The sequence below is a fragment of the Antedon bifida genome, chromosome 3 (assembly GCF_963402885.1).
Source record: "Antedon bifida chromosome 3, ecAntBifi1.1, whole genome shotgun sequence".
NCBI classification, from domain to species: domain Eukaryota; kingdom Metazoa; phylum Echinodermata; class Crinoidea; order Comatulida; family Antedonidae; genus Antedon; species Antedon bifida.
The window spans coordinates 2,409,367-2,433,315 of NC_136228.1; the positions used below are offsets into that span (position 1 = coordinate 2,409,367).

The following is a 23,949-nucleotide window of genomic DNA, read 5'->3' on the forward strand; positions in this document are numbered from 1 at the left end:
TAATCATCACGATTAACTTTCATCACGATTAACTTTCACCATGATTTAATTTACATAATCGTCAAGATTAACTTTCATCACGATTAACTTTTGATTATCATCACGATTTACTTTAACATAATTTTTATCATGATGAACTGTAGGCCTATTAAATTCATCACGATTAACTTTGTATAATCATCACGACTAACTTTACATATCTTCATCATGAATAACTTTACACAATCATCATGATTAACTTTATGATATTCATCTCGATTAATTTTAAATATTCATCTCGATCTTGGACGATTAACTTTGCATAATCATAATATTAGCCTAACTAAGGTCATCGTTGGATCATCATTATCTTATCTCAATCATTCTTCTTCAGCATCTCCAAGCTTAAAACTGTGATGTAAAATAAGAGATAACAATGACGATAAGTTGTTATCAATGTGTATCATCTTCCTTCGGAGTAAAGCCCACTTATTGTATATAACGGCATAACATATAACCCATCCCCATGAGCCCAAATACACATGTCCAGTGTATCAATAATAACGACATACCTTTCTATAGGACATATCTTTCTGTTTAAAGAAATAGTTTCGTTTGTTGGTATTGTACATTGTACATGGTTGTACATGTACGGAATACCTAACGCCATTGGGTTTCGTAACCAGCATATTCATACGGTTAATACATCGTTCAGTTGCATACCGCAAATAGGCCTAATTCCATTCACGGAAACATATTCTGTTTATTTATTAAGCCTAGGATTCGGTTTTTGTTCTTTAAAAATGCTTTTGAGAAGTGATTAGGGTACAGTATCATCCCTGCCCCATATTAATGGAAGACTGTCTGATCCCACAAAGTGTCCCCTTATTAGGGATGTCATCATCAACAGCCATGTCATCTTCACAGTTATCTGGTAACATAATAATAATAATATACAATAATACTCTTCGACATTGATTAGTCGTCATATTTAATAATCATATATTTATTTTCAATTTTATTTGTATTTATTTCAACACCATAAATCATATTTTCATAATTATACACACATAAAAACAACGTTGTCATCATTATCATATTCATATCATCATGAATTTCTCTTAATCACTAGCATCATTATTCATAATTATTATCATTGCATAATTATATATTCATAAACAACATTACCACAATAAATCAAACGTTGTAATTATTATCATATTCATCATATCATTTTCAAAATCATTATTATCATGTTCTGTCTTTATCATGTGAATCCTTATCAGCCAACATCATCATCATAAATGTTTATTTCATTCACAATTATTTTCAACCGCATATTTTAAAAAAACAGCATAAATTCTTGTACGCCATTCTCCTCAGTATATTCTCAATCTCAATAATAACAAACGTATTCCTTGGCTATCTATGTTCGTAATAGTATATTCTTCGAATACATGATGCGGCTAATATTACTCATCTTCATAATTAGTTTATCGCGTACATTAATTAAAATTATAAACATCATCAATACTATAACGATCTAGCCGAGACTCATGGGAGTAACTCGAAGCAGACGAACGTGAGTAGAGTTTTAATTATGAAATGTGACGACATTGTTTAACATTTGTGAAATGTCTTTAAGTTATATTCACAAGGATTCCGGATAAAAATAATCATTAAAATGGATGTAGGCTTGTGTCAAAGAAAATATATGTTCACACACAGTTCGTTCCGGAGTATTCCGTACAAAATGATCTAGAAACGTAACGATTCAGATTTATTTTTCCGACCACCGGACCAAAACGTAGTTTATACCGCCGTATGCCTAAACTGTTAAAAATTAAGCCTAATTGGGTGACGGGTCACGACTCCAAAATTAGTTTTGAATTATACCCATCTCGAAAGGACGCACGATGTTGTAATCAATGACTCGAAATGTGTTTTAATGACAAAAATGTGTGTGTTTTATTGGTTGATTTCAGTCACGTGTATTTTTTCGCATAAAACCATAATACAATCCACACCCAAGAACAAAATTCAACCGTCCTACTGCGCATGCGCTATAACGTATTATAATTTTTTAATAATACCAAAATAGATTCTAAAATAAACTGACACAACGACAGAGGCTGTAAAACTAATAAAACGCAATTCTGTAGACGGTTAATATTCCGTTGTTTTTTTTTTACATTCAAATAGCGCTTCGTGACGTCACGTTTCCCATTCGATCTGAAATTGCTAGCAACTGCATACATAATGCATTACGAGATGCAGTAGTATTATACAATCTACTAGTGCAGCTATATTTTGAACGTTGGGTTTTCGTCGTTTATGTTTTAAGATTATACGGTTTATGTCTAAACTGTAATAATTTCTCCTTTACTATACACAGTGACATGGCCTATTTTTAGAACTACAGTATAGGCCTAGATTAGGAAAAAGATTGTTTTAACCAGAATCTACTATTTTTTGGTTTCTTCCAGAAATGTTAATAACAATAAAATACTCGCAATATATTTTTCTTTTACGTATTTAACTTTTTATTTTGCAGGAAAAATGGTATTTTCATAATGAAAGTCTTTTTTTTTGTACTAGGAATTTTAGTGGATTTTACCAGTTTTAAGTAAAATAATTTATGAATGAAACAGCATTCGTAAAGTTGGTTTTCAAATTGATTTTGGGCCTAAATTTAGTTTTTTTAATTAAATGACTTTTCAAGGAAGGTATAATTTGTGGTCTGTGCACTACTACGGATTTCATGAACATGTAATAGTTAGGCCTACCGCGTGAACTCATAAAAAATGATTTTTAAATTTGATTCATATTGTAATTGGATCAAGCAAATCATATTGAGAAGTGACATCGAAAGATCGATATAGAGTGTGTGCAGCGGGCGGGGGCAACTCGTTTGATAACTAAGGTATTAGATAAAACATCTCTATAATAATCATAAGCAATGCTTAATGCTAATATGTACGCATTAGCATTTATCGCTATATTCGTGCCGTTCCTAGCACCAGAGATGAATTTGTGCGACTCGCCGAAGTTAATTAATACTGGCAAGACGGAGCGTTACCTGCAGAGTTCAGATTTACCGAGCTTAAAACATGCTAATTCCGCCGTTCGAAAAGAATCTAACAATATAAGATGGCAACACTGCGTGCTGCTCAAATATTACTTAAGTCGGCCTAAACATATTCATAGTGTTTAGCCTACATTTGTTGTAAAAAGGCGTATATATTTTGCTGTTTTTAGAAAAGAGATCTTAATTTTAGAAGGATTTCTAAAGATTGCTGTGTTAAATATCCAGCAGTGACACGAGAAGGACATGCATGGTTTAACATGCGCGTTAACAAACTGATGAAAATTGCAGTACGCGCGCGTCCATTTTTTGTCTTATTGAATACTATAATACCCATGATATCACGTATGATAGGCTATACAGCGAAGAATAATTACTATATTAATGTTGATATATAATTATAATTAATGAAAACGGATAAAACGGTAAATTCAAATTAATATTGTATACTTCTTTCTGAAAGTTAACACAGTACATTGTATAGATTATAGCATAGTACATGTATTATTTATTTTAAAAAGACAGAAAGTAATTCGATATTAGCTCCAGGGTAACTGTTCAATTTACATTATAGGTCTTTATGTCCTATACATGATGATCTGCTCTACATGACGTAGTCCTGGTGCGACCATGACAGGTGCAAGCCCCTGTAATATTGAATGTTACGTATAATACGCTCGTGCCCTATGGAACGCCGACTAGAACATATTCAACATTATGAAATGCCGACTGACGTGTACCTGTAGAAGCCCATAGTGCAGCACATAATTACGTGTATGCAGGCTTTTATTTTTTCTATTATTATGACATCACCAAATCACCGATAATTCTCTTGTGAGGCTCTCCTAAGTCACTAATAATTCATTGTGAGATTCCCACCATGCTAACAGTAACACCCTCAATTCAGCTGTTAGACTGAAGGGTCATTAGAAGCACTACTCATTTGATATACAGGCGCCGACTAGGCCTGTCTTATTCATATTAATACAAAGCTCAATCGAGTGTTGTGTAGACTTACTATCAATATTATATGCTAATTAATCATTATTCTCATTATTATTGATATTGTTGTGTTGAATAAGAATGCCTTCTCAATAACTAATTGATTTATTCTTTCCTGTATGTATAATAAGCTTTATTGAAGTTATTAAGTGAAGGTAGAACAGTTATTATTTTGAACATTCATTCAAACGTTTCAATTTTGTTGCACAACCTCAGTAGCCAATCATTCTCGGTACTGTATATCAATTTATGGAGATAGGAAAATACCATGATACAGCATTACATGTTTTTCACATGTATCACCTATCATAGACCATAATCCAACCTTGCATTATACAGACACCACATGTGATACGGTATTACGGAACTTCCATGATACTGGACAATTATTAGAGATACATCACACCGAAAATCGGGGCTCAGCGAGTGTAGAACCTGCATAATTATCTCTCGCATTGTAAGCTATTATAATTCAATTCGAATAAATTACAATATAATTTAAAAAGTGCTTTATAATTTGAACGTTAATGGATGTGTAGGCCTGTTTCCTAGACCTATGTGTCTTACGTCACGGTTCTGTGAAATGAATGAATGTAATAATAGTTATGAGGCCTACATTGAACCGTGTTTATAACTATAGGCCTACACTATTCTGGTCTGTCTCTCTAAATCATTAGACCTTGAAATAATATCAAAGGAAAGATTTAATTCAAATTTAAGCACTGTCATTATATGACCCGTTTCATTAATAAATGTGTATATCTGTGGGTCATTCGGCTAACAGTTACTCTACGACATAAAAATTAAATACATTGTAAATATTGATTACACCGTATGGCTGTGTGTACGAGCGGAAAACATACGTCAAAACCACTCGATTCAGAGTTGCATCTGCTGTAGTAGTCAGCATATTAGGCCTACTGTACGCCAATAACTTTATTGGGCAAAACTATATGTTTTTGTAACTTTTATAAGGACCCCATTGGAAATAAGCTATTTCAGCTTTATGGGGTATCCTAGTATCTTGTTTGAGTACCGAATTAAATAAACAAACAGCATCTGTAATCATTTAAAAATATTAACATTAGCCATCTTGTATTTTGTGTTAGAATAAAAATAATAATATAATTGAGGCCTAGTTGGAATTGTAATAATAAGGTGTATATTTAGCAAGCCTAGGCCTATAATATTGTATGTAAATTATGTATTCCTTAAACCAGATAGGGGGTTGGGGCATCTAGTGATAAGATCCACGTCGAAATCTAGAGTAGGCCTGTGTAGTATAATTTGACTTAACTTCGACTATATTGTTTTGCATTCATTATTTAGCTTGTTTCGTTTTCATTTATATAAATTAATAATTATACGAAGTGGCACAATATCGCGTCAAAGCGCCAACGCACCTGTGCTTGCAACCTCTATTCCTTACATTAGTGAAATTTTATTTTATTCATTTTCAGGGGTACCGTATTGTCCCCCTGAAAAATAATTTTTACGATGATTTTTTGTTGTTGAATATGCCATTTTAATGTCACCAAAATAACCTATTCAATGTCTGATTTAATTAGTCTTCATTTTTCATGTTTTTGGAGGACAGTACATCTTTAAGTGGTATTGTTTACATAACTCATTCTGAATTTCAGAGCTTAACTCATATAAGAATTTTCAACAACTCGATTATGATGATTATTGAGTGCGTTGAATATGCATATTTGATGCGTTACTTGACCTTTGGTGCGTTACTTGACCTTTGCAATTCAATATCACACACTAATTATTCTAAAAGCACTAAACAATCGATAATGATTAGAGGAATTTTATAATAAATTAGGACAGTGCTATAAGCATGTTAGTAATAAAGATAGTAATAATTAATATGTTCTATATAAATATATGAATTGTTATTTATATATATTTGCATTGATTCAAATAGTAGACCAGTTAAAGGAATTATTCGCGTACAAAATGAGTTGTTAGTTTTTTTTTCTATTTAAACCACTTTTAAATTCTGTCTACAATAAACTAGTTTGACAAAAAAAGTGTGATGTGCCCAAGTATGATGGTGATATGCCCAAATATGGTAGTGATATGACATCATCACATTTTTTGTCACATAAAGTTTGATAGTGTAGACAGAGCTTTATACAATAAAACAAAAAGCAAATCGAACAGAGCACAATCAAATGAAATAAGAAAATAAAGTCCAGGGAACAAGGGCTATATAGTCAAGCCTTGGAGGCACGACAAAAGGTACAAGACAAAAAAAAAACAATTACAATTATTATCATCAGTATTTATACGCACGTGAGTGCGTATTTGCGCTTACATTCTTCCGCGCCTTCTAAATTCTCTAACATCAACTTCTGATGCTTTAAATAACATTCAATATACGTAGTTTTTTTCATATCCAACCTGAAACAGAACGTAAACATGATTAGTTATTAATACTTGTAATAATAAAATACGATTTCTAGCATTATCTCACGTGCAAATTTCAATATGATTGTATTCACTATATATTAACTTGCATTTCTCATTAAGTTTGATATTACATAAAATGCGTACAGCTTATATTATGGTTGGGTATTGACTACAGATAAAAAACAATGACGTCAACGAAGAAATATAAGATGAGCTTGTTTTTGTCATTATACATTCTCGTGCGTTTAATTTCGGTTTTATCGTGTTGAGGCAAGCACGGGAAAATGTGCTTATGGTAATGTTAATAACATTAATGATGATCATGCTTATTCGCGATAGGTCAAACACTTCTGAGTTTTTTTTGTAAAAAATCTAAGTTTTCATTTTAAATCTTAGACCGAATGTAAACAACATTATCATTAACAACGGCCCATATCATCAGCAGCAGGCGACTACGAGCGTCATCATCATCATCATCATCATCGTTATCATCATTATCATCATCATCATCAAAACCTAAAAGTATCGTCCACCATTTTCATCATATTTGTTTTCAGCGTCATTATCATCATCATACACAAAATTATCATCATTGAACTCATTTTCATTATCATCAAAATTAATCATTGATCAATATCATAATCATTCCGGCGTAAAAATAATGTGATGATGACACAAATCTTAAAACATAATATACGTTTCTGTATATTATTCCGATACAACGTAATTTTAATGGTTATTTAGTTTTAGAGAATATCTTAAAATACGACCGTGTGTATTGTACGAATATCTATAAATATTTAAAAAAACGACACATTGCAGATTGAAACGATACGTATGCATTATTTATTCTTCATTATGGCTATTATACAGTGCTGGTTGAATCATGAACGTATTAGATGGCACACACTGTACCTGCATGGCGATAAAGCTATTAGTATGTTCAAACTGCTGTACATACTGGCTATAGAAGGCCAAGATACGCCCAATGATGTTCTGTACGAGTTCGAATAAATCATAATAAGATGTCGGAATATTAAAAAGGCGCTACTCAATGGTACCTACTTTTATATTCCATATTAAAAGCTAGATCAATTGTTTTTATTTATTATTAATTTTTCTGTTGACACTTCCAGCACAATCTTCTCTGCCTTTTGAAATCAGTGCCCCATTCATTTTGTATATTGTAAGAAATTATATTGATTTTGATATCCAAATGATATGATTATCCTGATTTTGAAACGTGACAGACAGCCTTCTTATCGTCCCATCAATTCATGTTTGGTATCCGATAATCCTAATATTTATTTTGGTCAAGTTATGTTGTATTTGCTTTCGTAACATTTAAAAAAATCTTAATTCTACTTTTTTTTTTACTTGCACGTCGTTTATATTTTAAGTTTTTCAGTTTAATGATATTGTTTTTAGAATAATTAATGTGATATAATGTGAATTTTCCTTAACGAAATGTTTACTCCGTTTGATTATCTGATCCTATGTACAATTATCGCCAACTGTGTCGTCTTAGCTTTGGAGACCCATCTTCCAGAACAGGATAAAACACCACTGTCAATACAACTGGTAAGTTTCCTTCTATTTACTTGTATCAAATTAAATGTATCAAATAAAGGTTAATCATTTGACCTGTATTAGTGTTAGTTACTTCATAGTTGGCGCGCGCGCGTACAAATGTTGTAAACATGTCATTGTCATTGCACGCGTCAACTTTATGATAATGACACTTTAAATCAATATTCAATAATAAATAGTTTTATGATGTGACATGTAATAGTGATTGGTTACGTCATAGTTGGCGCGCGCGTACAAATGTTGTACACCATTGTCATCAATCTTTGAACGCACGCCTCAAATGTATGATAATGACATTTGGTGCTGACCTTGTCAACAGTCTACAAACATGATGACCAACACCTCATAATCGTTACGTCAATATTCGTAACGTGGTGTCGACGGAGATGCGTTGTAATAACCCACACACAGGAAAGCATGACGTGGAAAATGTTCAGGCGTATCATGTGACCGTAAACATACTGCACATGATAATCGCAGTAGGGTTCCAGATGATAGAGAAAAAAAAGCATATTATTATTTAGTTTATAGGTTGCCGCCGATAAGATCACTTTGAATAATCACATCCACTACCAAATCCGATCCACACTCGACGTGACAAAGAATGTTAGATCTCATTTTTACCGTTCTTGACAAGAATTTTCCAATCGAGTCATCAAATTGATCCGATATTCGAAACATAATAAATGGCGTTCAGTGGACTTGAAATTTGATGAAAAAATGACTTACTTATGACATATCATACAGATTTAAGGCCCAGACACGACGTTGGTTTTTTTCAATTATAAATTGATTATTGTTAAATAATTTTACTTCAGTTTAAATATGGTGCGCGTACTAATGATGATAATAATAATAAAAGCAAATTTTAATTATCTAAAAACACCCTATCCTACCCCCTCAGCGTTAAGGAGTAGATTATTACTGAGGCATCTCTCTCGTCATCGACGTAAAATAAATTATGTATCGGCAACAGCAAGCTAATTTACATTTATACTAAAATCCTTATTTCAGAATAAACGTGAACGTTAGAGAACAATTTCCTTGCACAGTTAATAATAATTATAATGGGTTTACTTCGTTTTATTTGAACATGGCAATTCAGTCTAGTGTAATTCTAATGTAATTGAACTTAACACATGTATAGGAAAATCGATAACTATTGATTAGATATATGTATATACACAGTGACGCGTATTTATCAGGAATACAAAAAATGCACATATTACTGTATACTTTTAACAGTACATATTTGATATTGAGAATAGATAAGATTGTATTGTCTAATCCGAATTTAATCCACAATTACCATGGACTGTGTAAATGTGACCATACATATTGCAAACAACATGAGAAATGCAATATTCCTTTTAATTTATTCTCACACCAAGCAAATATTTCTTCTTATTTAAAGTAATTTATAATGTTTTATGTGTTTAATGTTTAAATATATAAAATATATTTAATATAATTATTATTATAATAAGATTGAGTTTTTGAGTTGTTTCTGTAATGTGGGGAGAGAGAGACAGTATGTCGTCTTATTTTGATGGAAATATAAATACAACTCCGGATAATACAAAACAATCTCCTTGCCCCAAATACTCGCCCACTCTGGGTTTCAAATATAGTTTAAACCCATCCAAGTGCAATTCCAGTCCTTCTGATACCCAGAGGCTATATGGGGTAAGTAAACAATAGTATAAGTAACAAAGACACTCCCATATTCTCTTGAAACCCACCAGCTCACGACTACCACATGGAGAAATAATAAGATATTGCTCCATTCGACTACCAATTCAAGTATAAGGGAATACCACTTTAGTGAAATTCTTAAATATGTGTTGACTTAAGTGAACTTAGTACTTAAATGGAATATCTCACTTAAGTGAATATGATCACTGTATTGTATTGAATTTGCATGTATTTGTGTTCTTTATACAGGAAGCAACAGAACTGTATTTCTTAGTAATTTTCTGCTTTGAATTTGTCATCAAAGTCACGGGGCAGGGATTTTTATTACATCAAGGTTCCTATCTAAGAAACGGATGGAATATAATGGATTTTGTAGTAGTAGTTTCTGGGTAAGTTAACAACATTTATTTGTGCTTATTGGTTTTAGCATTTTTATTATTTTACTATTATTATGGAATTCAATAATCATGCTTTATAGAAAAAAAACCAGTATTATTAGACTTTAAAAAAAGCACGAAAAGTTAAAGTAAGTTCGTTTGTGTGTCGCCCTCTTCGTTACAAAAACTTTTTTAAAGATTCGTCGATTGTTAAAATGGGTTGTGTGATTTATATTTTGTTTGTTTTCCATTACTGATGTATTAATATGTAAAGCAAATCATTTATATTTCAACCTATATAAATTTAGAAATATTTAATTTGTCCCTACTTTGACTAGAAAGAATTATAATAATGTTTAAAATGTAAAGAACAAAATTATATTATCCCTATCATCCATTCTTCTGACGTCACTCGTCTCAAAACCCACCCCCGTGAGATGAATTTATTGAACCGTAGCCTCTGCCTTCTCTGGGGATGGGTGGTGGTCCACATGTTTTGATCTCCGTCTTTCTTTGAGATTAGTTAGGCCTAGGCCTAGTTGGTTATATTTTTCGAGCTTACTAGTCTACTCTAGGCGTAGATATGCAGTTATATTGAATTGTTGAAATTATGAGGTGGATGATGAAATATGATGACCATAGACTCGGAGGCCAACCTCTAGCTAGGCGGAGGCTAGGTAGGCAGCAGTGCCAGTGTGATGATGAGCTGACGCCGCTTCTTCATCGTGCTTTGGGCTAGGCCTAGGCTAGGGTTAGATTTGTTTTTTTATGAATGATGATGCTCGGTTACCTCATTCATGGTGAATAGTTGTTGTATAATATTTTTTGTTGTTGAAACTTTTTTTCAGGAAATATTAAAAAATGTTAGATTTTTCAATTGTTGCGAGGTACAAAATAATAATTACCAAACCAGTAAAATATCGTGACGGATACTGCACTGGTTTGTCAGTGTCATGTGCTGTTTATTTGAAACTATCTGTTGATTCATGTCCCATCATGCAATTGAAAAATCTGAAATCTCGCTCTGTATACCTTCGGAACCAGCTACTATTAAATGTTGTAAACTGAACAAATTTTAAAACATTTAATTCACTATACTCTAGTTTAACTAAATATTTTTGTTTAAAAAACATTAACATTCATATAGTTTCATAAATTATTAAAACATTTTCTGGTGGTTTGTTCCAGGTTAATTTTATATAAAAAAAATTCAAAATAGAGCTCAAATATATGTCACATTAAAAACAGAATCTCACAGGTTGGTGTTTAAGCCCAGTAGGCTTAACCAACATGATTTTGGTTCTTGGCCCACCACAATAAACAATGAGATATATTATTGATTAAAAGTCACAAAAGAAACAAAGCCTGTGCACTAATTTTTAGATTATTTTAGATTCTAACAGGATCCCAATGGAAATAAGTTAATATGCTTATCCTGGAAAATCTTTTATAAATGTATATATGAATAATTTCGGAATGTCAGTAATTAATGTTATCACTTTGTATGTATTTTTCATACTGATTTTTTAAATAAATTCAAATCCATTCAATGAATCAATTATTACAGTTATAAATCTGAATTGATGTAAATTAAAAGACAAAATATTGAGCTCTGTTTTTGATGTACTGTAATTTTAGATTAAGTCACAGTATAAATGTATGCTTGTATGAAAATATGTCTGAGGGATAGAAATCTGTGAAGAAGGTTTTGTGCTTATCATGTAAACCACATGACAAATATTCGAATCCAGCTAGACATCTTTTCATACAATTAAATGGAATGTTCGTTGATGAGCTTTGCTCGATGCGATTATCCAAATTGAACTCATTATCTATATCATATATTATCATAATGTTTTTGCTCTCGTTCTTGCAATCTTCCGCCTTGTGCAATAAACACATACCTGGGTTTCTTCAGGCTACTAAGCATTTTAAATCCCATCTTTAACGTGCCAGCTCTCCGAGCCATCAGAGTTTTAAGACCCTTAAAATTGGTGTCAGGTTTTGAAAGTAAGTCAACTACAGCAGATAAAAACCTTTCAACCATTTTTTGGACTAATTTTCTTACTAGCTGTAGATTGGATCCTGCACAGCGCCATCCCCTTTTAACTGTCATTCCTTCTATATTTACCAGATATTATAGATAGATCCTTTTTTAAGACCTATCATCAGTGTCAACTGTTTTTTTTTGTTGGAAAAACGTAAATTTTTATATATTGAGGGGGATGAAAATAATTGACGTTGATATATGGTTCTAAAAAATGATATCTTTATTACAATGTTTTTTAGCAGACATAACCTATTCTCTGTCCTAATCTATTTTTAGCTTCGCCTCCAGATTTTCCATTTGTCTAAATTTGTACAATGTACAAAATCATTTTTTAAAAAAGAAGCGAAATTCACAATAGTTAACAGTTGGGTGCATAATTATTTTGATGTTTATAATTCATAATTTGTAATCATAATCACAAATTCATAGGATACAATGTTTTGTTCCAATTTCAGTTGTCCCTAGTCTGGTTTTTTAATAATTTGTTAAAATCCTCGATTGACAAAATCAAGATATTTTGTGGTGCAATTTTTGTGTTATATCATGTGCCAAGATACTCGAAAATCACCTGATTCTCTGTGCTGTATTTCAAACTATAGCATTTTCCATAGTCAAATTCTGTCATACAGTGCCACCTATTAACACAACATATAACACAGTATTACAATACAGGTGTCACATGTATAACATGTGACACCTGTGTATTATAATACTGTACTAATGATAGACAAAAATATCTATGAGAAGAAAACAGAAATCATTTCATTTTTTCAATTTAATGCGACTATATTAAAAACATTTATAATGAATTAAAATTTTAAAAATTGTTTGAAAATAGACAGAAATTTGATGTCAGATAGGAAAAAGCATAGACTGATAGCTATTGTGAATTTGACACAAAAAAGAGAGGATTTTTTCCCTTTTTTCAGTGATATAACAAACTGAATATATACGCTCTTTATATAAAACTACGTTGCTACAGTTATAGTTGTGTAATTGATGGCTTTTTGTGTTTTTGAATAGTATGTACTTTAGATTGAATGGAGTGTTTAAGGCAGTTGAATGTACTGTACAAGTTGCAAGTTTATAATTATTCCAAGTGGTGTTTACTATTCAAAAATGCAAATTGCTCATTAATTATTCGCAACCCTGATTCTTTCCTCATCTTCTAATTGTGCTCACCTTTTTAACAACACATTGTTTGACCTTTAACCCAGCTGACCCTTGACCTTTTTACCCGTTGCATGTCCCTTTCAGACTTGTCACATTTGTGTTAGGCATTATAACTCCAGAAGGGGAGAAACAAGAGGATACAGGATTTGATTTCAATACATTGCGAGCTGTCAGAGTTCTAAGACCTCTCAAACTTGTGTCAGGGATACCAAGTAAGTTGAGGGCAGGCTTGCAGTGCTTCTTGACGGTTTATTATAACAAGAATTATGCGCAAAAAAATAATTTAGAAAAGATGCAATTGATGGAGTGACTTAATCTCCTAGCAAATTACAACACTTTTTTTCAGTCACCATCCAAATTATGGCTATGTTTTGACCAGCACAATCACGATTGGCATTTTTCATTATAATCCTACCATATACCATAACATCACCATCATTGTCAACAATATCATCATTATCAATACCACCACTAACATCAATGACATCATTATCAATATCATCAATTATATTTCCATTAATAACATATAAACAAATAACATCATTATCATCAATGATATCATTAATAAAATATAAAACCAACATCAATGACATTATCATCAATGGCATCATTATCATCAATGACATCATTATCATCAATGACATATCATTAATGACATCATTAATAACATAAAACCAACACTAATATCAATGACATCATTATCATCAATGACATCATTATCATCAATGATATCACCATTAATAACATATAAAACCAACACCAACGACATCATTATCATCAATGACATCATTATCATCAATGATATCACCATTAATAACATATAAAACCAACACCAATGACATCATATCATCAATGACATCATTATCATCAATGACATCATACACCAACGACATCATTGTTATCAATTATATCTATCACCATTAATAATAATAGTATCAATAGCGCCATTGTCATACCCAATTCGCTTTAGGCTACTAAATTCAAAATTTCTTTCTATCAAATACAAATTTTCATGTAAAAGATATACAGCAGTCTGGAAGACATTTTCTAGACTTGCACATCAAAATAGCTGAGAATATACAACAAGTAAGAGAATGGCATTTTGCTCTCGCAAGCCAGGTAAAACCTTTAACTAGTTTCAGCTTTTCATTTTAAATTCCCCGCTATTACTACTGACCATGAATGTATGTTGTGGTTTTTTCAAATGTATTTCATTGTAAATTAACTGATGAAAGAAATGGTTTACATGTATTAATGTCAAATTAAAACTCTATATTATATTATACTGTAATAAAATATTTTATTTTTGATAATCCGTTTACTAATTTATAGAATTTAATCCCAAAAAAGTGATGAGGATTTGTGATATCCCCATTGCCTCTCATTTAAAACTAATCCATTTATATTTTTGGACAAAATATTATTTGTCTTAATTATTGTTCGCTAACAACCAGTAATCCCTGAATCTGTATTAATTTGTATGTGATATATTATTGATACTGGTTCAATAATCTGTATTAATCCGTAATAATCTGTAAGCCTAATTAATCCAACAGATTAATACAGTACTAATTACTACTAATTATATTGGTCTTTAATATTTATTCATTTTTCAAAAGAAATACTTAAAAACACTTAAATAATCTTAAAATTGATTTTAAAAAGCTATGACAAAATGTTTAGTATTTAATTAAAATTAATGTTTATTATATAAAGCAAAACAATTAATGAGATCTATTTCTTTCATCAGTTAAATTCCAAATATCAAGTTTTATGATTTTAATTTTTTTTTTTACATAGAATAGTGGTGTAAGGGTTTATATTGCTAGATATGTAGATGGTAATAGATTATAGATCAAAACATAGAATCTAAAAATCATCTGAAACGTATGTAATTTAATAAAATCTGCATCAAAAGTGATCAAGATTATTGTAACACACAATTTATCGAAAAATGATCTAAAAATTACTTAATTCAAGAATATCTGCATAAAACATGTTTTGCATTTAGTGAAAAATGAATTATGACTTTGGAAAAATCTAAACATTAAACAAAAATGTCTATTTTATACATGAATTAATAAAAAAGAAAACCAGTTGAATTAATTTAAACCTTATTAACAAAATTATTAGGATTCAAATGATATGAATAATTTAGTGAAAAAGAAAAAAGATACTTTTGATGGGACTTGAACCCATAATCTCCAGAATACTAGCATGGAATCGGACCTTTAGACCACTGTGATTACGAAACATATCCAAACATATCTAACTTACACTTATTCCTTACAGGTTTACAAGTTGTACTCAAATCTATTTTATGTGCAATGGCCCCCTTGCTGCAAATTGCCCTCCTTATTTTCTTTGTCATCGTTATTTTTGCCATCACCGGAATGGAGTTTTTCCGTGGATCTTTCCATAAAACATGCTTTAAATTAAGTAATGTTACTGGAACAGAAACAAGAACATGTAAGTATTGTTTATTAATCATTGCTAAATCAAAACTGGGTGTGTTAATAAACAAATAATGAATGATTTGTATGGATGGAATATTTTCATTCCTTGATTTATTTAAAGATGTATTGTACCCCAAAAAACATAAAAAATGAAGATTAATGAAATCAGACTTTGAATAGGTTATTTTGTAGTTTTAATAAAGTTAATAACTTTAAAAAAAAAATTATGTTTTCACTTGTAAAATGACAAAATAAATGGTTAAATTCAACCAAAAACCCATTGGCTGGTAGCGGCCAATTTGACTATTTTTTTGCTTTAAATTACAGTTTTTCCAGGTAAATAATTTTTTCAACTATTATATGACATTAAAATGGCATATTCAAAAGACTTATTTTTTTAAGAGGGACAATACATCTTTAACAGATAAACTGGTCTATCTTTCGATATATGAAAATATTATATCCATTCCACTCATAAAATAAAATAAACAGTGCAAACTTTGCTTTGATATCTTAAGCTTTGTTCCCGCTGGGATGCAACAAAAGGACGCAAGCTAATTGACCAATCACAAGTGACAGTTCGAATAATCCATCGCTTTTTATTGGTCTTTGCGTTTTGTCTTAGTGGGAACCAAGCTCATCCGAGATCATTTCAAATTATTCTACTGCAGTAAATAATATATATGCAGTAAATTGTACTACAATAATTTTTACATGATCCCTTTAATAATGTGATATTGTGAAAAATGAATGACATTATTCTTCATTTTATAGGGGTATTTGCGGAGGACGAACCCATGGTGTGTAGCTTTACCAATGGTAGTGGTCGGCATTGTTCAAATCAGTCGCAGTGTACCGAATATTGGAGCGGTCCTAAGTTTGGAATCGTTAATTTTGACAATATGTTATTTGCAATGTTAACAGTATTTCAGTGTATTACTATGGAAGGATGGACAGAAGTAATGTATGATGTAAGTGAAGTCGCATTTGTCCGGTATCACAGGCAAATTCTTTAATACTTTGTCACATGTGTCATATGTGAAACTGTATCAGCATCGCATAAGTCTACTTTAAGTAGTAATACCATAACATAACTATATTTTTTTATTTTGTTTTGCAGTGTGCGAATGCTCATGGAAGCGCATTTGTGTGGTTGTATTTTATCCCCCTTATAATTTTAGGATCATTCTTCATGCTTAATTTAGTACTTGGTGTACTGAGTGGGTAAGTTGTATAAACTAATATCGCGTTCACATGTTAGAGGTTGCTCATGATTGGTGTGTTGGCTTATGGCCATATTCTAGTTTGAACAGCCACTTAAGAGTGGTTTTTGTCATGGTTGATCTTAAAAAGCTGCTCATGAGCAGCTCTTGATCAAGCTTAATCTTGTTTGGGTGAGGAATAAGGAAATCTGAAACAAGCTTATCAGCTTAGCCGGGATAATGCACCAATTAGTCCATCATGCAATTTGCACTCATTAGCAATTGGTCATGAGCAGCTCTTGATTAGCAAACATGTGAACATGACTTAAATAATTTAAATCATTAACAAAAAAAAACGTAACTTATAAAAATCCCCTCCAGAGCTTCCTTTCTAAGGAAATTTCTATTTCATTAAATTCTAACAGAGAATTCGCTAAAGAAAGAGAGCGTGTAGAAAATAGACGACTTTTTTTAAAAATGCGGCGCCAGCAGCAAACAGAACGAGAATTAGACGGTTACATAGATTGGATTCGCAAAGCCGAGGAGGTGTTACTTAACGACACATCAATAACAGACGAAGAACGGGCAGCAATAGAAGGTAAAAATTAACATATAATAGAGTTTGAAAGTTTTCCATCACAATACTATGTGATACCGCTCCGTTGCTACAGAAACGATTTGAACCGACCAATGAGAATTGACCAATAAATGTTACAGACATTATTTGCGATCTCTTTTGACAACGAAGGAGGTCACATGGTACTGTGATGCTACAAACTCTATTGCGAATGAAATAAAAACAAATTATTGCATGAAAACCTAAAATTAAACAGTCTAATATTAATTTTTTAATTTTTCTGATGTGAAAAATAATATAAAATGATATTGAAATAACCGATTTGTTTTGTATTATTTACTGATAAGAATGAAATTTTATTTAAAATATTTATTTATTATTTTTATTGAATTGATGTTAAATATTGAACCCAAAGATGCTCCTTATAATTACATATATCAAGTGACCCTAACTATAAATTTATAAAGGTCAAATGTCAACCTTATTATCCCTGGTTAGCCACCCAATTGTCCATAGCTTAATTACAAAAGTTTATTTTGCTTTTTTTGCAATTATTTGATTTAATAAAGTATATAAAATCCTTTAAATTGCAATCACTGACAGCACAGTATACCACCATGTTAATGGCTGCACTAATAATACTGTATATTATGTTTTGAATGTTAAAATATCATGCACATGAATGAAAAATAATTATATTAAATATTATTCACTTGATTTTGCCGTTGGTGTTCACTGAACTGTATATTGCATTTAAAATCCTTATTTTGTTTGAGCATCATTTAAAGGGTTTTTATTTTTTCACTCATTTGTGTTTTGTGTGATGCATGCTTTTTCCATGAGTTTGCTTTCGTTCTATATAGCTCGTCGTCGGGCGGCTGCAATGCAACAAAAAGAACTTCAAACTAACGGGGATGCTGGAAACGGTGTTGCCGCCGTAGTGGGAGAAATAGACACTATCGAGGTTAAGAAAAACGGTAGGCCCTCTTGGAATAATATCTCCAATCGCTCCTTCCTGGTCGCTTGCCGGCTGTTTTTTTATTACTCTATTTCTTCTTATTGTCTCTGGTAGTGGGAGTTGTCTAATGTTCCTGGAAGTCTTGCTTCTTATGTCTGTCATACTTCTAGTTGAACTTTAGTGTGTAACTTGAATTTAAAGCTTGTTTGAGATTAAGTTTGAGAGACTACATCATCTAGCTTTTCATGGTATAAAATACTAAAAATACTCTTTTTACCATTATAAATAAATGTTATACTTGGAATGTTTAAGATGATGTATTTATCAAGCTTGATCTTCAATGAAAATAGCCATCTCTCTATCTTGTCGCTTGCTTCGATGAAACCTCTTGCAATCAAAACAAAAATAAAAATATATAACTAAAATTATCTTCAGTACTGATACATGGAAGAAGATAAATGATTGAAACGTTTATTCATTTAGAAATTACATTGCGTAACTATTCATTGCATGTGCATAGGTGGTGAAGCACAACCATTAAAGTATTTCGCAAGTCTAGCGCCTTCATTTAGGTCAATGAAGCAGTTTCACATTTAGGCAGATTTAAAAGTCTTCTGCAGAAAAATTCTCTGAAACCGGGATAACTCTCCAAAATCCAGATTGTTCTCTTCTGTGCTTCATTTTTTTCTAGTACTAATTTATTAATTGAACAATAATTTATTAATAATTGATATTGCGCATATTCCATAAAATGTAATGATGCCACAAGACATTAAAATTTAAAATAATACTGTATAAAAAGTATAAAATGACCCATATTAAAATTTAGCTTAAACTACATAACAATACAAAAATGGTTTTTTTTTTAAGATTTAAAACAATCAAAGCTCCTTTATCTTGTGTGTATGTATCTTCTAATTATATTCGATATGCAAATGAATCCTATAAAATTTTTATCGCATCTTATTCTTCATATATAATTGAACTTAAGGTGCAAGACTTGCGAAAACTGAGATTATTCTCGCTGTTTGAATAGTACGCAGTTATGCAGTTATTACAAGTTACCGTCCAATAGTTTCTCCTATGCTTTAGTTATTGTTCCTAGATTTAACCTAGAGAATATTTCAACGTGTGCCTATCTTTGACATGGTTTATGAATATTCATTACTTTTATATACATAAACATAAATAAACATAAATAAATAGAAAGAATACTATGGTTATATGCACATAGTAGATGTTGTTTTTAGTAGGCTTATTTAGCATTAGAATTTGTGACTGTTTGACGTTTGTGCAAGTTTTTTGTTTGTGAAAGTTTGTTTTGTTTTAATTGATTGATAATTTTAAATTAGTAGGATTTTGTAGGTTAGATTAAATTATTTAAAACAACAATGGTTGTTGGACTAAAAAGAAATTAATTCTCCACAATCATAACTGCAAGAAGTAGTGAATGACCTGACCTTTAATATGAATATTCATGAACCTGTGTTCTTAGCAAACCCATTAGTTCATCTAGTGTGTGTAATCAATGTTCAAGATATTTCTTATGAGGTTTATTGAGACATATTGGTAGATTATAAAAGAGGAGAAAAGGTTATAATCTTGTATGGACATTTTGATAAAGTTATGTAATTCCTCTTCAAAATTATATATAATAAACCTTTTGACAACAATTTTGATTTGGAAATACAGCTTAACATAGAGCTTGACATACTAGCCCGATGTAGAAAGTTAAAATCTGGCTGGACTAGCAAATCGAAAAAATTGACTCCTTACAGTCTGTACATACTTAAACTGCACATGGAGAAACAAAATTAATATTAATGTTCCGTAAAATTAGTCCGGCCTAGCAAGATGGCATGTGGGCTATTAGAATCAACTGCCAAGTAGCCCAATGGGCTAGTGCGTAATGGAAGCATCTTTGTTCATTGATTACCACAGCAGAATTAGCATAGCTTTATTCACTAACTACAACTTTCTTATTTCAAATCTTGTGTAGCTTGTGCAAGATGTTTTGAGTCTTCTTCTGTTTGTCTATTTTCTACTATATTCTTAGGTTTCTGGCCAAGTCTGTACTGCTTCCTTCCAGTGGCTGATCTAAAGGGAGGTCATGCATGTTGTTACAGTGTCCTTAAAAAACGCCCTTGACTGGTACTTGGAGGTTTGCTGTACAACAGTTGTTACAGGGGCCTTAGAAAACACCTTTGGCTGCTATATACAAGAGTGGTGTCCTTGAGAAATATTGTACACACCCATGGCTGGTTTTGTGCGTGACATCCTGATAAATTTTTCTGATTACCCCTCCTTTGGGATACCTCTATTCAGGGGACAGCCTTTGAAACCAACTAGAAGCAATACACTACGTCCAAGTTACACATTAGTCTGTTCCCGATAAGGTCACCCATGGAGGTATATTACCTCCATCGGCCACCTTAATTGTAAATTAAATCAAGGGTGTCGACCAATCTTAATTTTTCAAAAGAAGGGGAAAAGAGGAAGTTGGATCCGCCACTGGTTTGTTAAATGTACAATAGGCTTCGTAATGATGAACTGCTTCTTTTTTGTCAGTTAAAAGTGTCTGCGAATTTGTACTTGGTACAAGAGACTGTACATATATATATTTGACCTTTGATATTTGACGATTTAATACATTTTTTTCTTAAATAGCATGGATTTGTAGTATATTGTATTTATTCTCCTTTTAGGCATGCTTTTAACAGATTGTGTTGTCGTACAATTTTAACATCTAATAGATTCTAAAACCTTGTTTTAGTATGTGAACTATAGCAATGTTTAAATACTGTGTTACTACTGTAGATAGCATCATCCCAATTTGCATGCATACACACAGTGATTTACAATATGCCAAAAAACATAAATTATATGAAATATGATTTATTAATGATCAGACATAAATATGCTATTGAATAATTCCTCTTTAAGAAATGATAATCTTGTAAAAAACAATGTTTCATGATTTATTTATTGATTTATATTTAAAATTTATTGATATGATAATCGAATAATAATTATTTTGTGACATATATGGGTATAAACTTAAATAGCGTATACAAAAATTCCATTTGCAGAACAAGAACATTTTGAAATTTTCAAATAAATAAGAAAATATGAAACCAGAGTGTAGTTGAAAAAAATAAACTGCATAATAATTACAGTATGCTTAATAAAAATATAAAATATTTAATGTTAAACAAAATATTTATAATATTGTTAGTCAATTATTCTTGTGTTATAATTATATACACCTTTCAGCATCTTAATTAAAATAAACTGATAATTACCCATGATTCATCAGTACTTATTACCCATGATTTATTAGTATACATTATTCATCAGTACATATTACCCATGATTCATCAGTATACATTATTCATCAGTACGTATTACCCATGATTCTTTACTTATTACCCATCATTCTTCTGTACTGATTACCCATTTTTCTTCTTTACTGATTACCCATCATTCACCAGATATTACCCATGATTCATCAGCACTGACTAGTTTTCCAATTTGACAAAATGTAGAATTATTGTGACTCATTTTAGCGCTGATGCATAAATTCATTAATACCAAGCATAGAATAATTTTCTGCATTGAAATGTTCACAGTTCTCAAAAATCAAACTATTGAACCTTCATTATTTTATGAATAACGATTTGTACAAAAAATGTACCAAATTTTAGATTTTTATTTCTAAGTACAGTATTTTGGAATAATCTATTTCTAATGAATAAGTCATTTTAGGCCCTTGTAATGTATGTACACTAAAATTAGAAATGGTATTGCAGCCTCATCTTAAAAAAAATAATGGTATAAATACTGTAATAAATTTAAATTTACAGTAAATACTAACTATTATAGAAAATACTGTTTCTCCATCTACAATTAAATATGTCCAAATTCTTATATTAAAAACAAATGTTATTTATAGTTCATTTGATCCCACGGTTACCAATATAATTAAGAAGATGTTTGTGGGCAGAATTCCTAGAAAAGCGTTCCATGTTATTATAAATCCACTAATAAGTAAGTGCATAAAAAATGAATTAACACCGCCAAGTTCAATAGCTAATGATGCCGCAAAGCTGTATCCAGTATAAAACATCTGTGGGGGCGTATTTTTTTATATCAAATACATGATGTATAGCGATATGTAGAAAGAATATTACAAGGAATTTTAGGTTAGATTTGATTGATATTAGTATATATATATATAGAGCAGACATTTTACATTTTACAGCAGCTTAATTCGAAATTTATTATTTTGTTATGACAACCAATTTATTACAAATTATTCTCATTTAAAAAGATTTAATACCATAGTAGAGTATGTAAATTTGTTTTATTTGTGAAAAGAATATTTAAATTTTAATAGAATGGATTTGTTTAGCTTTAATATTTATCGTTAATGAAACATTTTGTTTACCATGATATTGGCTATTTGTACGACAGGAGTTATATTGTTAATCGTTTCATTGTCTGGGCAAATCTTGGGTTCAGCCCTTTTATTTTTCTTTCTTTGACTAAGTCTAAAAAGAATAGTTTAGTACTGTAAATGATAGAATGACAGTGATTATCTGTGCCACTTATTCCTCTATGTCTCTTATTTTTCTGCGCCACTTAAGTGGCTTATATTTCTGTGCCGCTTATATACCATTTATTCTTTACACCATGTGTTCTTCTACAACACTAATTATTCCGCTATGCCGCTTTTTCCTATCTGTTGCTTACTCTTTTATACCACCTATTCTTCGCCGCTTATTCTTTTACACCACATATTCTTCGTCATTTATTCTTACGCCGCTTATTCTATACCACTTATTCTTCTACCATATATTTCTTTTTATTCATCTACAAGTACGGTACTCATATTTCTTGCGCCGCTTATACTTCCTGCACCGCTTACATTTCTTGCGCCGCTTATTTTTCTTGCGCCGCTTATTTTTCTTGCGCCGCTTATTTTTCTTGCGCCGCTTATTTATCTACACTGCTTATATATTCATCTCTTCAGTTTATTCTATCATTTACAGTTATTTTATGTGGATATAATGTTATAGTTATGGTCTAGCACTTTTTCTAATATTTTATGTATATTAATCTTCCTTTTCTTAATAAGTCAATGTTTTAGCATTTAGAGGTGGGATATTAGTAATATTAAGAGAGGCTGGCCAATCTATCAAATACATTGTGCACAGAGAGTTAAGAGACAAAGATCACAAATATTTAAATTTGATTTAAACACATGTTTATCATTTAATTTGCATAAACCAATTTACATTAATTTAATTCTGTTTTTCAATGACCATTTATTTTATCCCAACCTTAAAAATAAACTTTAATTTATGATATTTCTAGCATGTTTC

The 23,949-nt window shown here is 31.1% G+C and overlaps 1 protein-coding gene and 1 long non-coding RNA gene across 2 annotated transcripts in view; one reads left to right on the top strand and one right to left on the bottom strand.

The window, feature by feature from the left end:
- LOC144838876 (uncharacterized) overlaps positions 1-23,949 on the bottom strand; it is a 276,224-nt gene that overhangs the window by 148,003 nt on the left and 104,272 nt on the right. The gene's annotated exons all lie outside the window — the stretch shown is intronic.
- Positions 1-23,949, top strand: part of LOC144838875 (voltage-dependent calcium channel type A subunit alpha-1-like) — a 124,118-nt gene that overhangs the window by 39,785 nt on the left and 60,384 nt on the right. The window contains exons 4-11 of the mRNA XM_078694394.1: positions 7,962-8,068; positions 10,022-10,161; positions 13,457-13,584; positions 15,665-15,841; positions 16,603-16,799; positions 16,949-17,052; positions 17,456-17,628; positions 18,471-18,584. Of these exons, the coding sequence (XP_078550520.1) occupies positions 7,962-8,068; positions 10,022-10,161; positions 13,457-13,584; positions 15,665-15,841; positions 16,603-16,799; positions 16,949-17,052; positions 17,456-17,628; positions 18,471-18,584 (1,140 nt within the window). The remainder of the gene's footprint in view (positions 1-7,961; positions 8,069-10,021; positions 10,162-13,456; positions 13,585-15,664; positions 15,842-16,602; positions 16,800-16,948; positions 17,053-17,455; positions 17,629-18,470; positions 18,585-23,949) is intronic.